General features: G+C 50.5%; 5 protein-coding genes across 5 annotated transcripts; 1 reads left to right on the forward strand and 4 right to left on the reverse strand.

Annotated features, from left to right (window-relative positions):
- Positions 1-353: 353 nt before the first annotated feature.
- PC9H_010049 (uncharacterized protein) lies at positions 354-1,284 on the reverse strand (the record flags this gene model as incomplete). The annotated part of the gene is made up of 3 exons (XM_036779543.1): positions 354-921; positions 972-1,112; positions 1,178-1,284. 3 exons carry the CDS (start codon positions 1,282-1,284, stop codon positions 354-356), a joined length of 816 nt encoding a protein of 271 aa, XP_036628932.1.
- A 1,640-nt stretch (positions 1,285-2,924) lies between these two features.
- On the forward strand, positions 2,925-5,361 carry PC9H_010050 (uncharacterized protein; the record flags this gene model as incomplete). The annotated part of the gene is made up of 13 exons (XM_036779544.1): positions 2,925-3,033; positions 3,087-3,138; positions 3,225-3,385; positions 3,439-3,545; positions 3,602-3,629; positions 3,679-3,855; positions 3,909-4,094; positions 4,149-4,232; positions 4,285-4,365; positions 4,425-4,669; positions 4,725-4,809; positions 4,863-5,215; positions 5,278-5,361. 13 exons carry the CDS (start codon positions 2,925-2,927, stop codon positions 5,359-5,361), a joined length of 1,752 nt encoding a protein of 583 aa, XP_036628933.1.
- An 800-nt stretch (positions 5,362-6,161) lies between these two features.
- Positions 6,162-6,971, reverse strand: PC9H_010051 (uncharacterized protein; the record flags this gene model as incomplete). The annotated part of the gene is made up of 1 exon (XM_036779545.1): positions 6,162-6,971. One exon carries the CDS (start codon positions 6,969-6,971, stop codon positions 6,162-6,164), a length of 810 nt encoding a protein of 269 aa, XP_036628934.1.
- Positions 6,972-10,160: 3,189 nt separating this feature from the next.
- Positions 10,161-11,154, reverse strand: GRX4 (monothiol glutaredoxin grx4; the record flags this gene model as incomplete). The annotated part of the gene is made up of 4 exons (XM_036779546.1): positions 10,161-10,288; positions 10,351-10,699; positions 10,756-10,830; positions 10,963-11,154. The coding sequence occupies 4 exons, from the start codon at positions 11,152-11,154 to the stop codon at positions 10,161-10,163; spliced, it is 744 nt and encodes a 247-aa protein (XP_036628935.1).
- A 505-nt stretch (positions 11,155-11,659) lies between these two features.
- On the reverse strand, positions 11,660-14,649 carry KU70 (ATP-dependent DNA helicase II subunit 1; the record flags this gene model as incomplete). Its single annotated transcript, XM_036779547.1, has 19 exons — positions 11,660-11,746; positions 11,815-11,835; positions 11,890-11,949; positions 12,010-12,105; positions 12,166-12,272; positions 12,332-12,424; positions 12,492-12,600; positions 12,666-12,794; positions 12,865-12,953; positions 13,021-13,075; positions 13,140-13,262; positions 13,325-13,427; positions 13,480-13,664; positions 13,714-13,797; positions 13,845-13,953; positions 14,002-14,113; positions 14,159-14,279; positions 14,326-14,529; positions 14,587-14,649. The coding sequence occupies 19 exons, from the start codon at positions 14,647-14,649 to the stop codon at positions 11,660-11,662; spliced, it is 1,950 nt and encodes a 649-aa protein (XP_036628936.1).
- Between the last annotated feature and the right edge of the window lie 22 nt (positions 14,650-14,671).

The following is a 14,671-nucleotide window of genomic DNA, read 5'->3' on the forward strand; positions in this document are numbered from 1 at the left end:
CGAAGGATCAACAGGATACAAGGTGGCACGCTACAAAGAAACTCCGTGTTCAAATGTACATTCACAATCACCCTGTTCAGTGCATTGCATAGGCAGTTGCTGTAGAGGTTGAGCAAACATCAAAATATGTCACATGCTCACTTCGAGCATGGGTTCTATAGTGCAGGCTGGGATATGCAATAGATAAATCGACGACATGAATATTCTTCGTACCGTAGACCCGCCGTCCAATTTGGAGTCTACGACGCCGTTTCGCTCTTTGGGAAGCATAGAGCAAGTGCTGATAGAAGAGTCAAGTGGTACATTGTTTGAGTGATTATTCCATTATATTATATGTATAAGGTTCCGTCCAATCACTCCAAGTCGAATAACAATATCTCAGCGACCTTGTCGCCAAGGTTCTCGATGACCAATTCCTTCCCGCTCTCGCCCAGCATGTACGCCCCGTCACCTTCCCTCAGAACAACCTCTTCTCCGCCTTTAGTCCCTCCCTCTAAGATCTTAACTGCTCCGCCGGTGTTAGTGTGAGGTGGCTGGTATCCCGACGTCTGAACGACGTGGATGTAGCTTTTACGGCGCTCGAAGGTATGGGTGACAGATTTGGAGGGCGAGAGCAGCGTGGCGAAGAGTGTGAGAGGAGATTGGACAGGTGCGGGACCCGCGCCCTCGCGCGATGCGATTACCCCTTCTGCATCAACTGGTGCAACTACACGCACGAACGCATCTTTCTTTTCCTCGTCAGAGAAGTGCCGAGTGAAGTACTTGGGCGTAAGACCCCTGATGCTAGGGAGGCTCCATATTTGCAGGAAATGGACCTCTTTGGGCCCATGTGCCTTTTCGCTGTGGGAGATGCCTTTGCCAGCGGACGTGAGCTGGATATCGCCCCGCTTAAGGATCTCGGTGTTTCCCATCGAATCTTTGCTGTTCATTCGTGAGACTTTGCGACACGTGGTGAGAGACGCAATACTTACTGCTCTAGTTCGCCTGCAACAATGTAGGAAAAGATTTCGAATTCTCTATGACTGTGTGTCCCGAAGCCTGTTCCTGGAGCAACGCGATCTTCGTTGATGACACGGAGTGAGCCGAACTGGCTGTGTTCGTTGCTCTGGTACCTATTGTAGAGTAGCCGTGTCAGAAGCACTTAGAAGTCCCTATCCATCCCGAAAGGTAGACTTACATGGCAAATGAAAATGTGTGGAAGGTCTTCAGCCATCCGTGATCTGCGTGACCACGCTCACCGCTCCTTCGAGGGACAAACTTGATAGGTGCAAGGTTGCTCGACATGGTGCGACTGTAGCTGACCGCGGCTTTGGGTGATTTCGATAAGAGATGATTTATCTTGGACGCCACGTTACTGTAGTACTGAGGGAGGTAAGGATGCTGGAAACTGCTGAACGCTGCTGAAGAAGTGAGGAAGTAGGATCCGACGTATATATATGCAGGGAGAAAGGCGACGATGAGAAGGTAATTCCTGTAAGTGGTGGGCATGAGCAAGCCATGGTGTGCTTGATAATTCGTTATCAAGGTGGTTTCGGTTAGCAGCGGAGGCGCATTTCCTAAAAAGGTGTACCGACGCTCACGCGTACCCACGAACGGCTTACTCATTTAAAGTCAAGTCATGACCATGACTCCGCCAAGACGACGGTAGCACGCCAAAGACATACCAACATCGAGCTCAGCTGGCCTCCAGGCTCGACCAAGGTACCCAACGCTTCAGGTTTGTAGTTGCCCGCGTTCTTCGCGCAATGCCATCTTCACCTTCGAAAAGTTGACAGGTCAAATTTCGCGTGTTGCTTCCCCGGTTCTTACCGGCCTATGCACCATGAACGATTGCACCCTACGTCGAGAAATTAGATGAGAGATGAGTATGGGGGTCGAGAAAGAAATCTCCAGAACATTCTTGGTATTTCGAGGCTCAGTGGCTTGGAGGAATCCACTGACCTGGTTTGACGCTATTGGCAGGTCGCAGCAAGTAATTCAGCGAAAGTCCCCCAATAAATGATCTTATTGTCGGCGCAATCGCAGATTGTTTTGGGCGCAGGGCCCTTAAGCTTACGGCTCGTGCGATGTTACCTGAACCCTTCTTCGACGGCGACTGCTTTCTCAGTGCGCTTCTGCAGGCACCGGAGCACCCGCTGCATTTCTTGCCCGACCGATGGATGGCTATCAATAGGTGTTGAAGACTTGTTCCGTCAATGTTTCTACCTAGAGCAGCGCTTCTGTTAACTCTGTCAGCCTATCATCTTCTCGACCATTGCCCTCGGATGTCTTCTCCGTACCCGTACCGTTTCTATGAAAATCTTCAGTGGCGGTTAGCAAGACTCGGCCTTCGCCCTCGCTGCGCATCGCGCTGCAAAGCCGTTGTAAGTGGTTTCAACTCGATCATTCCAATGTGTTGAATAGAAAATTACCCCCAAGAGGAGTGCATCTGATGCGACGGCTGCGAAAATCTGCGAAAAGTCACAGGTGGGCATCGCACGCATACCCTGTCTGGTGCAAATCCAGTCCATATATCTGGGTTGCTCCGAATGCTCCTAGGATCCCACCACAGGACGCAACCTCGACTAAAGCGTACCACCGCCGGGATGTCAAGTCAAGCCATCGGTAGGCACGCTGGCCCGGTCTAAATTTCGTCAGGGACACGAGAATCGTTCAATGACACTCAACATGCTTCCACCGCCCATTACGTCGACGGCCCAGATCCCATAGCCTCGTCATTCAATTCCATGTTCTCACCGTCGGTGGTAGCCCGTCTTTCATACGCCTTTTGGCGATGGGCGACGTTGATGTGACACTGAAGAGTTTGGTGATTACCGGGTGCTTGTGGGTCGCGCTTTACTCCTTCGGACAACGGCTAAAGTACTTATATAGCTCGCTAAACCACCTGTTTTCGTCAGTACATTCGTCAGTACTATCCCTAGGAAATGTCGTTTGGTACACTTCGTCAACTTCTCCTGCTCGGTTGCCTGGCTCTGCCGTCGCTGGCGGCCGCTAACCTCCCAACCGCTGATTTTGATTACATCGTCGTCGGGGGTACCCCACTTTCTTCTAGTCGTTTCGACCTCATTTTAATCCTTTATTGCTAGCGGGAAATGCGGGAAATGTCGTCGCCGCACGACTAACAGAGGATCCTAACGTGTCCGTCTTGGCCTCGAGGCGGGTGTATCGTAAGGATGTTCATCGTGTGGCGACGTCGACCGTGCTAACGGCTATATTGCTCCCAGAGATGAGAACGTATTGGGGGCAGAGGCTCCGCTTCTCGCGCCCGGGCTCGTTCCTAACTCTATCTTCGACTGGAATTACACGACGACAGCCCAGGCTGGGTACAATGGACGATCAATTGCGTATCCTCGTGGCCGTATGCTAGGAGGATCTAGCTCCGTTCGTGCGTAGAATTCACAAAGTGACTCAGAAACTGTGCTTATCCTACACTGATAGACTACATGGTCATGATGCGCGGATCGATAGAGGACTTTGATCGCTATGCGGCTGTCACTGGCGATGAAGGATGGAACTGGGACAATATGCAGCAGTTCGTCAGGAAGGTATTCATTCCCAATATCTCACATCCCATCCTACATACTAATCTCAATCCTTTCAGAATGAAATGGTCGTGCCTCCCGCCGACAGTGAGCAAGCTATAGACGACCCTCATCTTTGTCTAACTTTGAGCACTAGACCATAATACCTCTGGCGAATTTATCCCAGCTGTACACGGTACTAACGGCTCGGTTTCTATCAGCTTACCGGGTTTCCCGACTCCTCTCGACGACCGTGTCTTGGCCACTACTCAAGAACAAAGCGAGGAGTTCTTCTTCAACCCCGACATGGGAACAGGTCATCCTCTTGGAATCAGTAGGCACCCTTTCTAAACGCTTTGGCTGCGTGTCTAACGATATTTTGTTCAGGTTGGTCCATCGCAACAGTTGGCAACGGCCAACGTAGCAGCTCTTCGACTGCGTACCTACGGCCCGCCCAGTCACGGCCCAATCTCAGCGTGTTGATTAATGCCCAAGTAACTAAGCTCGTCAACAGCGGTACTACAAATGGCCTACCTGCGTTCCGATGTGTGGAGTACGCAGAGCAAGAAGGAGGTCAGTATCGATTGCTGCCTCGGATGTGGATATCTTTAACACTTTTTTGACCAGCACCAACAACGACCGTTTGCGCTAAGAAAGAAGTCGTTCTTTCGGCGGGATCCGTTGGCACCCCCATTCTCCTGCAACTATCAGGTTGGTCAGATGCAGGAGCGCGAGAAGCTCGGACTCATCATATCTCAACTAGGCATCGGCGACGAGAATGACCTATCATCCGTTGGTATCGATACCATCGTTAACAACCCTAGCGTAGGTCGAAACCTGTCCGGTGAGTGGAAGCGCCTGAGAAGCCATAGGTTCGCGTGCGTACTGACATCATCTCCACAGACCATTTGCTCCTTCCCGCTACCTTCTTCGTCAACAGCAACCAGACATTCGATAACATCTTCAGAGACTCGTCCGAGTTCAACGCTGATTTAGATCAGTGGACAAACTCCAGGACCGGCCCTCTCACCGCGCTCATTGCTAACCACTTGGCCTGGCTGAGGTTGCCATCGAATTCAAGCATCTTCCAAACCTTCCCAGACCCAGCTGCGGGCCCCAACTCTGCTCATTGGGAGACCATCTTTTCCGTATGTCTATGGTTTGTATTCTCGCTCTTGTACCTGATGGCTTATTGTTGGGTAGAACCAATGGTTCCATCCTGCCATCCCTCGCCCTGACACTGGCAGCTTTATGAGCGTAACAAACGCGTTGATTTCTCCTGTAGCTCGTGAGTGTACTCATCCTTGATCATTTCGCTCGTCCTAAAGCTTTTTATTCTAGGTGGGGACATCAAGCTTGCTACATCCAACCCATTCGACAAGCCGCTTATCAATCCACAGTATCTCTCCACGGAATTCGACATCTTCACCATGATCCAAGCCGTCAAATCCAACCTTCGTTTCCTCTCTGGTCAAGCATGGGCGGACTTCGTTATTCGCCCATTTGACCCTCGTTTGAGAGACCCGACGAACGATGCTGCTATCGAGTCGTACATTCGAGACAACGCCAACACGATTTTCCACCCAGTTGGAACGGCCAGCATGTCCCCACGCGGAGCTTCTTGGGGCGTCGTAGATCCCGATCTCAAAGTCAAAGGTGTGGATGGCCTCAGAATCGTCGATGGGTCTATTTTGGTGAGTTTCCCCTTTCCTGGTCGCTAGCAACGATGGAAGGGAATGCTAATTCGCGTATACAGCCCTTCGCGCCAAACGCACATACCCAAGGGCCGATATACCTTGTAGGCGAACGAGGAGCTGACCTTATTAAGGCTGATCAGTAGTAAACATCGTGCGCAGCTTGCGATAATTCGAATACCTCTGCTTCGTGTATTCATTTCAAGTGTACAGTTTCAATTCAATATGATTCCCAGAATGGGTCCTCGATGTATCCTACCCAGCATCGTGTGCCCCCCTCGAGTTCTACGTTAGTTGTTCCCAAGGTTCGAAGAAGAGATACGCTCTTCTCCCGCGAGATATCCAGAGAACCAACAGTACGTATCAGATTTCCGGAAGGGAAGAAGTCGATGCGCGTTGTGGTAAAGAGGGCTTTGTTTAGGCAACCGCTATATAAATAAAGAAGGTACATATGCATCTTTACATACAACATGATCTGGCGAGCAGGATAACACGTACAACGGAGAGCAATAAGTCATCGACATCAACAATTGGGGACGCGAGCCTCGAGGCACCTGGGAATTAGGGAGGGAACGTGGTGGAGTAAAGATACATGAGAGTGATGGAAGCTTCTAGCCATGAAGCAATAACCAAGAGTCGGCGAACTTATTTAACGTTAAATGCAAGCAGCGACGATCCGTGTTTGTAGCTGGATGTGGATGTGGATAATAGAGTAAATACTGAGTGTAAATGCCGATGGACGTAAAACGGAAAAAGTACGGCGGTGATGCTGGTGCGTGGTCATCTAAACATTGCAGGAAGGAGAGATGATGAAGTCGGAAAGCAAGAGACTGATCAAGAAATACTTTTCTGCCTGAAGGCTAACCAGACTCTAGAAAGGAGAATCCAGCGAATCCAGCGGAAGGGGATGGAAGTTGATACCGATAGAGGACCAAGAAAGTCGAAACTAACGGCCTGTGAAGAGTTCCTTTAGATCCTTCATATCCAATAATACCACGCCCGCATCCTCCAGCTCCGTCTCGACCTCAGCCTCAATCCTATGCGCCGGCGTCACGCTCCCTCCGTACCACGCCTCGATCCTGTTGTACGTCCCATGAGCCTCCTTGATCAGAAGAACTTCATTTCCCCTCCCCAGAGCCGCCCAGCACGTTGCCCTCACGCAGAAATCGCTCTGCAAACCGACTACCACCAGCTCTGCATCGTGCCTGATCAGCGAACCAAGCTCCGTCCCAGCGAATGCGTTGTTCTTCCGTTTATCGATGACTGGCTCGTGAGGGAGGGGTGGGAAGACGAGTCCGAACCCCGGCGAGACGGGGTCGTCCGGATCGCCTGGGTCTCCGCAGTTGCGGACGTGTATTATTAGAGGGGGCGGCGAAGCAGCGCGGGCGTGGTGCAGAATGAGAGAGATGTTGTGACGGAGGGCAGAGGACGAGGGAACGCCCAGTGGCGGAGAAGATAGCAACCCGGCTTGGACATCAAGAAGGAGGAGGACGTGCTGGGTTGCGATTTGTGGCGTTTTAAGAGGATGAGGTGAGTAAGGTATTAGAGGGGAGTGAGGAACTGAACGAGAACCACCAGGTATCGAGCTTATCGTGCCGTTGACGACCCCATTTACACCACCGCCAGCCGCAGAGTCCCCATTAACGGCAATCGCTCCGTTCATGGTATTGATCCCGCTGAGAATTGGACGCGAGGATGTTGACGGCGTAGGGCGCACGGGCAACGCTGAAATCGGCGATACAACGGATGGAGACATGATGTTGGATTGACAAGTTGCATGCAATCGAGGAGACGACTGGCGGTTCCGGTTGCGTTGCTGGATAAGTTGGGTGGACCAGGAGCGCAGGCACGCGAGGGCCTGGGAAATTGAACACGGCTTGTCGAGGCCAAGTGCCTTACCCTTGGGTAGGGGTTGAATACAGCGAAGATGGGAGGAGAAAGGAACGAGATAACGGAGGAATCTACTTATATATGTATTGTGATGTATATTACTATATGGTAGCGGATTCTCTGATGAAGTCCACGCGCTGTTACTTTCGCCGATGATCAGAGTTTTAGCTTGCCTTGAGGCGCGCCGTCAGTTCCATGTCACGGAACGATGGCATGGGCACGGAGGAAGACATCGAGGTGGTGGTGAAGCATCGTTTGACGAATTGGGCTCGAGTGAACCATTAATGTGGTTACTGAGAGCTGTTTCGAGCTAGGTTGCTGATGCGAATCATCCGGCTAACTAACTTCCTCCTCAAGGCCTCATGACGGACCGTCTGGTCCATCTATTTCCTGAAGGATATTCAATTGCTTGATCCGCTTGCGTTCGCAGGTTCTTGCTCTTCAACTTGCGAACACTTGGAAGGGACGATCTCCAGTGCCGGACAGGGAGGAAAGGCTTAGGAGTATTAGCGAAGGTTGGCGCCATCGTGGACGTACCAAAAGTCTCATGTGACATACACGACCTCGCTACGAGTGGGGTGGACGCTACAATGTGGAGGTTCATGCTTCATGGATGCACGAGCTGCGCGCCAGTCGTAACCAGCTCCGATAGTCCGAAATGTCGGGATTATTACTCTTCGCAGCAGGCAGCAGGCATCAAGTATACGGAAGGTTGTTTGTCCGATCTTTGCGCACACTTAGCCATGTATTTCGGGGCATTTGCTGATGAGCTGTTGCAGCCCCATGTGCTCTTTGCGGGATTACTGCGACATGAGTGCATTGGATAAATGGTAGGCCATGGCGTTTGGATATCCCTATCGGAGAACATCTGTATGGCAAGTAGTAGTCAGCGCTAGTCAGCAGCTACCGGTCAGAAGCATCCGGTAGGCGACAAAAAACCGAAAATTTGGAGAAAGGGCATACCAGCCGCCCACGCTATGTGCCACTGCAACCTTATATATTGATAAATAGGCTTTTGACATATAACCTTGTTTAATCGCGGGCCGCACTGATGGCTACGTAGTGACTTCACCACATCGTCATCCGTTTGAAACGGCGTCTGTGGTGAGGCGCCCAAGACTTAAGGAAGATAGGCGTTGGGCGGGGCCATTATCGAGGGACAGGGAGGACGGTGGCCATTTGAATAGGAACACGAATCAGGCGCAACACTCGCTAGCGTTCGGTGGGTTCCGCAAGTGAAAGAGAGGTTGGCATCGTGACATTGCCGCATATATGCGTCCCATCGTCTGTAGACGCACCTTCAAGCTTCCATTCGGTGATGCCCATCTGAAAGTATCGTGAAAGTATCGTATGGACTACATCGCTTACTTGCAAATACTATCAATGCATTACGCATCTTATTGACGCGCCCTTTCGCGTTGCGGTACAACATTAGGGTTCGAAAAGCACATCGTTCGCACATAGGCTCTTGGTGGATGCGTTGCGGTTATCGCAAATACTTGGCGCGACGAAACCAACAGCTACTGTGTGCGAACCTTGTTAAGTTATATGCTAATAGAAGAATGGAACCGTGAAAGCTGTAGTTACGAGTGGATTGTAGACAGTTTTGGAGTCAAGATCAGATCTGTGGAATGAGATGGGCTCACGCAGATGTCGCGAGGTTGTGGTTGAGAGTGAGTGCCGAACTGAGATAATAGAGAACGGTCAGGAGGGGATCAAGAATTCGCATCACGTGAGGGCGTCCCTAGGAGCTTGATAGGAGCTCAGAGCAGTGCGACAAGGTGCAACTGGACTTACAAATTTTTTCTCGGAAAGACGTGAAATTGAGGTCCATCTCACCTAGTTGTCGGACGCCGTTGTAGGACACGGATAGTCGCATAAGCTTTCGTGCAGGTAAGCACCCTGTGAGTTTATTTGCAGTAAGGCGCTCACAGGCGCTGTCGTAGAACGAGTGGCTGATCGTTACCTTGCTTCCAAGAGGGCGCAGTTGTTACTACCTTCGTCGGTTCGCCTATTGTATCCTCAGGATACGATGAGGCTCTTGCGTACCGACAGGCGCGTATGAGTAGTGACCGGTGACCGCCCGATACTTTTGGCCTACGTGTTTGGCCTTACCCCCACCACCCCTGGGGAGGCTTCGTTCAGCATGTCTATAGCAGTCGGACGGAGTTTGTGCGAGGGTAATGTCCGCAAATGGCCTGTGCGTGTGTGTGTGTGAGGGGGGGCTATCGGGTTCCCCAGTTAATTCGTATGGGGCGTGAGATGCTGACAGAGAGCAGGGAAATCGTGCTCTCCGTGTCGACCTCCACAGGACCTCAAGATGAAGCGCAAGACCGACCGGCAGTGGACGCTTGGCGCCATTGTCAAGTTGCTTATTGCCATGTATAACGCTGCGATGTGAATTCACCTCACGTCGTTTATGGCTTTGTATTATACCCTTCAGATGCGGGGCAACTACCAGAGATCGTCCAGCGACCACCCCAAGCGAGCAAGACTCAGCGTGGTTCAACACCACGACACTCTTCGATGGGTAAAGGGAATTTTCTACGCAACATACGCGTTGTCATCGTCAGTCACGATTCCTAGACATACGCAAGAGGATATTCACGCTGTTCACATAACCAGAGACATACTCCCACTTCTGGAGAAGTGGTATGAAAAGCAAGGTACTATGGAGTGCCCCCAACTTGATATCGATCCCGGAAAGCATTCCTGAACTCAGAGCGGCCTAGAAAGAAACAATCAACATAGAGAATAACCGGAAGATACTTCGTTGTCGATGTTATTCGTGGTGCACTTATATGACGATGGGCCAAGGAAATTCTTATATACCGCGGGGGAACCAAAGGGACAGCAAAGTTAGAAAAAGATGGAACCATGCTGACGCTTGGAAGTTCGTTGGTAACATTTCAACATGTCTGCAGAACGCGCAATTGCCAAAAGTAGTGTAAGCAATATTGAAGACGAAGTACAACACTTATCGTTACATATTACACGCGGATTCTGCATCTCAAAGCACTGGATATTGAATAGTGAACAGCCGAATTAGGCACCCTCAGCTTGCAAGTGTTTCCGCAAACTCCCCGTTCTCCACCATCTCCTTCACGATATCCAATCCTCCCACAAACTCGCCGTTTATTATCAGCTGCGGGAACGTCGGCCACTCATTCAACTTTTTGAGGCCTACATGAACGAATGAGCAACCCAAAGAAGTAGAAACGATAGGATATGAATAGATAACTCACCGCTTCTAACATTTTCGTCCTCCAAGATATCAAAGTGGCCGAAGTCGGGCACTCCCTGTTCCCTCAGCAGCTCGACTATCTTCCTCGAGAATCCACACCTCGGTGCGTCCGGAGATCCCTTCATAAACAACATGACTTTGTTCGAGGTCATCAAGTTTCTCAAGCGTTCATTAAGTTCTTCCTCTGTCTCGATCTTTTCGTTGAGTTGAGAGCGGGCGGAGGGGGCTTGCGGCTGTTGATCGGTTTTGGATGTCGGGTTGATTGTTGGGCCAGAGCGCAGGTGTGTGGCGATGGAAGTTGTGAGGCCTGCTGCATCGGCACCGGACACTCGAGCGAGCAATGTATGTCCCTGCACGCACGAACGTCAGTTTGTAATATACCCGAGCCGGAAACGGAGATGCTTACCCGGAGGATGATGAACGCAGGAACGGCCTCGATGTCGAAGGATTCGGCAATATCAGATTGTTCTTCTGCCTCGACCTGAGTAGATATGTCAGCCGTTGTTCAGCCAAATTCAGCGGACTACGTGGGGGGGGGGTACATCCGTTCCCCTACGGCGCAAATGCGCCTCCCTGGGAGCATAGCACTCCTTCCGTGTCGCTCAACTCTCACCTGCAATACCAACAGTTGCGAGTACTTTTTTGCCAACTCCAAAACCACTTCATTCATTTGATGACAAGGCTCCGCCCATGGTGCCCAGAAATTTATCAGCGATACGCGGTTAAGATCTGCGGAGAGTAGTTCTTGAAATTGTGACGGGGATTCGACGACTTTGAAATTGGCGGGAGAAGGTTCCGTTGACATGGTTGTATGAAGTAAAAGACTGAAGTAAGTGAGAGTCAGGAATGGGTGAGATGAGGAGACATCGCGCAATACTTTCTTATCGGATAAGATAACAAAGTATTGACCGAATATGGAAACACCCCTGTCAGACAACAAGTTTCGACTCTCACAGAAAGTCCCAATATTAGATGTTACATAGCGCATGGCCATGTGGTTGCTAGCTATAGCTAAAGAAAAAATTGGACCTCATGGAGCGGCGCACATCGGACATATGGACCTGACAAGGCATCTGCATCAGACCTGACACGCTGGTAACTAGGTCCATGGTATACGTACACGAAGGGAAAGGTATGACGGGAAAGTAACCGTCTGGGATAGCTAATTCAGTATATATAAAATGAAATGTGATCTTAACCCTCCGCGGCTTGCGTGTATCTAGTGGCGTCCGCCATACTTAATGAATGGTGAACCGAGAAGTAAACAAGGAAGTAGGCACCGCCACAAGAGTAAGAGCCCGACGTTGAGACTAGTGAGATTCCATCCACTCAGAGACACGTTGTATGAGGTCGTCCTTCTTGCCTGAAACGGCAAGACTTTTGCTCTTCAAGAATTCCTGAAATTGAGTCGCCCGTCAATATTCAATTGTCATACATAAAACAAACACACGAAGGGGGTGCATACCTTGAGCTGGTCAACTCGTAGCTACGTTGCGATAGTCGATGTTAGCAAACTTGAAAGAATAAACGACAGCCGAACCTTGGATAACGTCCCAGACTCCCATTTGCTCCGAATTTCAGCCTCAGCGACGTTGACATCCTTCATATTTGTATCCCTGAATACCAAGTTGAAAGGAAGGAACCATATTCGATGACTTACCGCCTTCCTCTTCGATCCCGTCGTAGCAGGCACCATTGAAGCAGAGTCGTCTTCGAGTAGTGCTTCCTTCCACGCTACTATGAGCTTTCCCGCCCGCTACACAAATATACGTTGTACATCACAAGGACCTTGAAAGAAGCAAGGAAACGAGCCCACCCTATGCATAACATCCACCTTCGGTTCGGTCAAGTCCTCGAACGACTCCGCGTCGAATTCCTCGCGGAAAGCGCTGGCTTGTAGTTGCGCGTTGTGGTACGCAAGCGCTGCACGCGAAATCGTCAGCTTGGTAGTGTCAGTAATAGGGGAGCGATAATGCGATTACCTGGATTGGGATACGAATCGGGCGGATACGCGCCGTTCTTGACAGCAAGCTTTTCGACCCATGCCTTTGCGAGATCCTTCAGTTCGTCGGATGCTACGCGAAGTTAAGCCAAGCCCAATTATTGAATGGCGTCTGAATCCATAAAGTGTTCAGAGCGTACCTCTACAAGCTTCTTCAATAGGAGCCGCGCGAATATCGTCGGCAAAGGGCAGGGGGACCAAGTGGAAACCAGGGGGGTCTGTCCAGCCTGCATCGTCTTCCTTTTCTTCCTACGCCCACAATCAACAATCAACATCAGTACGTGTCCACGAAAATGACAACGAGAGATATATACTTGGGGTAGAAGTGCACAAAAGGTCGGTGTGGCGTTCCGGCGCGTAAGCGTGAGCACCAGTCCGATTTTATTCTTTGAAACCATGCTTTTGATGAGCGCACTGAAGGTTCTTTTGCTTCCTGCGTATATCTGGTATCATATCGTGTAGAGGAGCTCATATCATTTCGTTGCTCGAATGGGGGCCAGGCAAAGAACGCACGAGTTCGTCGGGATATATGAAGTTGGAGTGCTTGATGTTATCCTCGAATAGCAGCGTTTCACGATCTTTGAACCCCAGGAGCCTTATCTCTGAAAGCAAGGAGCCAGGTACCAGGTGATTATCTACTGCAAGAGGGCGAGCCGAAACCGAACGCACTTGGTTCCAGTCCCAATGTCCTGAACGAACGGATTTCCTCGGCCGTGTAGAACGGCTGTGGGTGGCGCGCGATTAGTTGCATAGTTACAGTGAGATGGAATTGAAAGTGGTAAGCGTACCCGCTTGCCAGCTTGAACTGCTCTGGTCCCAATACCACTTATATCGTCGTCGTCATCTGCTATGGTCGCACCGATCGACATTCCATAAACGATCTTGGACTTATCCATCTCCGTCTCAGTACCCTAAGAATATAAGACAGGGATTGGAACGGTCGGTCATTTGGGCGCGTCGAGAGACAACAGACCTCGTCGACGTATCGGGTCGTCGAGTTCACCAACTCCATTCTATCGCCTAGATCGACGAAATACTTGTAGCTGCCCTTCTTCTGCTCCGTCACTAAACCGTACCTATATGTCGCATTTACAAACAGCATGCTGCAAAAACGCAAGCAATTCTCACCCTTTTACACCTATCGTGAACCCCGGCGCAAGTTCGAATGGGATGCTAAACAAAGCGCGTTTGGGCACCTCATGGAACCGCATTTGGGCGAGCAGGTCATCGATGCGGGTGATGGAAATGGACTCAGGCAATGTCGACGATTCTTCATTTTCGTCACCGTTAGTTGTGCCGTTTGGGAGCACTTGCTGTAGCACAAGGATTACTATCAATGAAGCCGACACAAACGATGCTCACTGAATAAAATTTGGCCACATCAAACGACCGTTCGTCGGTACTGATGAAGAACGGTTCGACTGTCACTCCGGTTTGTACGAGGTCCTAAGGTAAATGAGGTCGAAAACAGGTCGTTGTGACTATGTACGTACATCCAGTGTTGTTTTAGCAGATCTGAGAAGTTGTTCGCTTCCGGCGCCAGAGTGCGGATCGTCGTCATCTGTAATGAGGAAGATGCGCTTGGACGCTGTTTTAGGAGCACTAGGAGCTATGTGAGTCCGAATATTCAAATGCACGGGAAGGTAGGACTACCCGTCACGCAAGACCCAGTTGCAGCTCGTGAAGACATCTCCCATTGGGACCTTCTTGCCAGTCAATGGAGGAAACGCCTCCCGCAATTCGTCTGGGTTCTCCCTGGTAGCTGCATGACATCAGCATATGAGCGCGTGATCGACAGAGTACCAACCATCCAAAAGCTGCATCACTTCTTGTATTTTAGGAGCACTGATTTGCTCGAGTGGCTGGTAAATGTACGTGTGCCTCTTGATTTCCGTAGTGTCCGACCGCTTCACCTCAGTTTTCCTTGTCTAGTCACAATTTAGCGATGCAAGACGTGCGCATGGGATAGCTCACCGTATTGAATAGCAATATCCCAACGGAATCATTTGGACCGACAATGACTTTCTTCTTCTGAATTTCGACCGCGGCTTCGAGAGCTGTTTGCAAGTGACATGTCTTGACCTCACCCGGCTCGTAGCGGGGGTCATCCCTTTGTGCAAACATTGACTCGGAGCAATCAATGCAGAAGAGGATCACGTCGCGTTTGGCCTCGAGATACTTGAATTCAGAACTATGTCAGAGACTCGTTCGCTGGTGGGGAGAGATGATACGTACATCATCTTGTAGTTCATCGTCTTCCTCGTCGTCGATTCGATTCCAATCATCGTAAGGTGGCATTGTGGCTCGTATTGGACTTGGA

Source organism: Pleurotus ostreatus (genome assembly GCF_014466165.1).
Source record: "Pleurotus ostreatus strain PC9 chromosome Unknown scaffold_7, whole genome shotgun sequence".
Lineage (NCBI taxonomy): Eukaryota > Fungi > Basidiomycota > Agaricomycetes > Agaricales > Pleurotaceae > Pleurotus > Pleurotus ostreatus.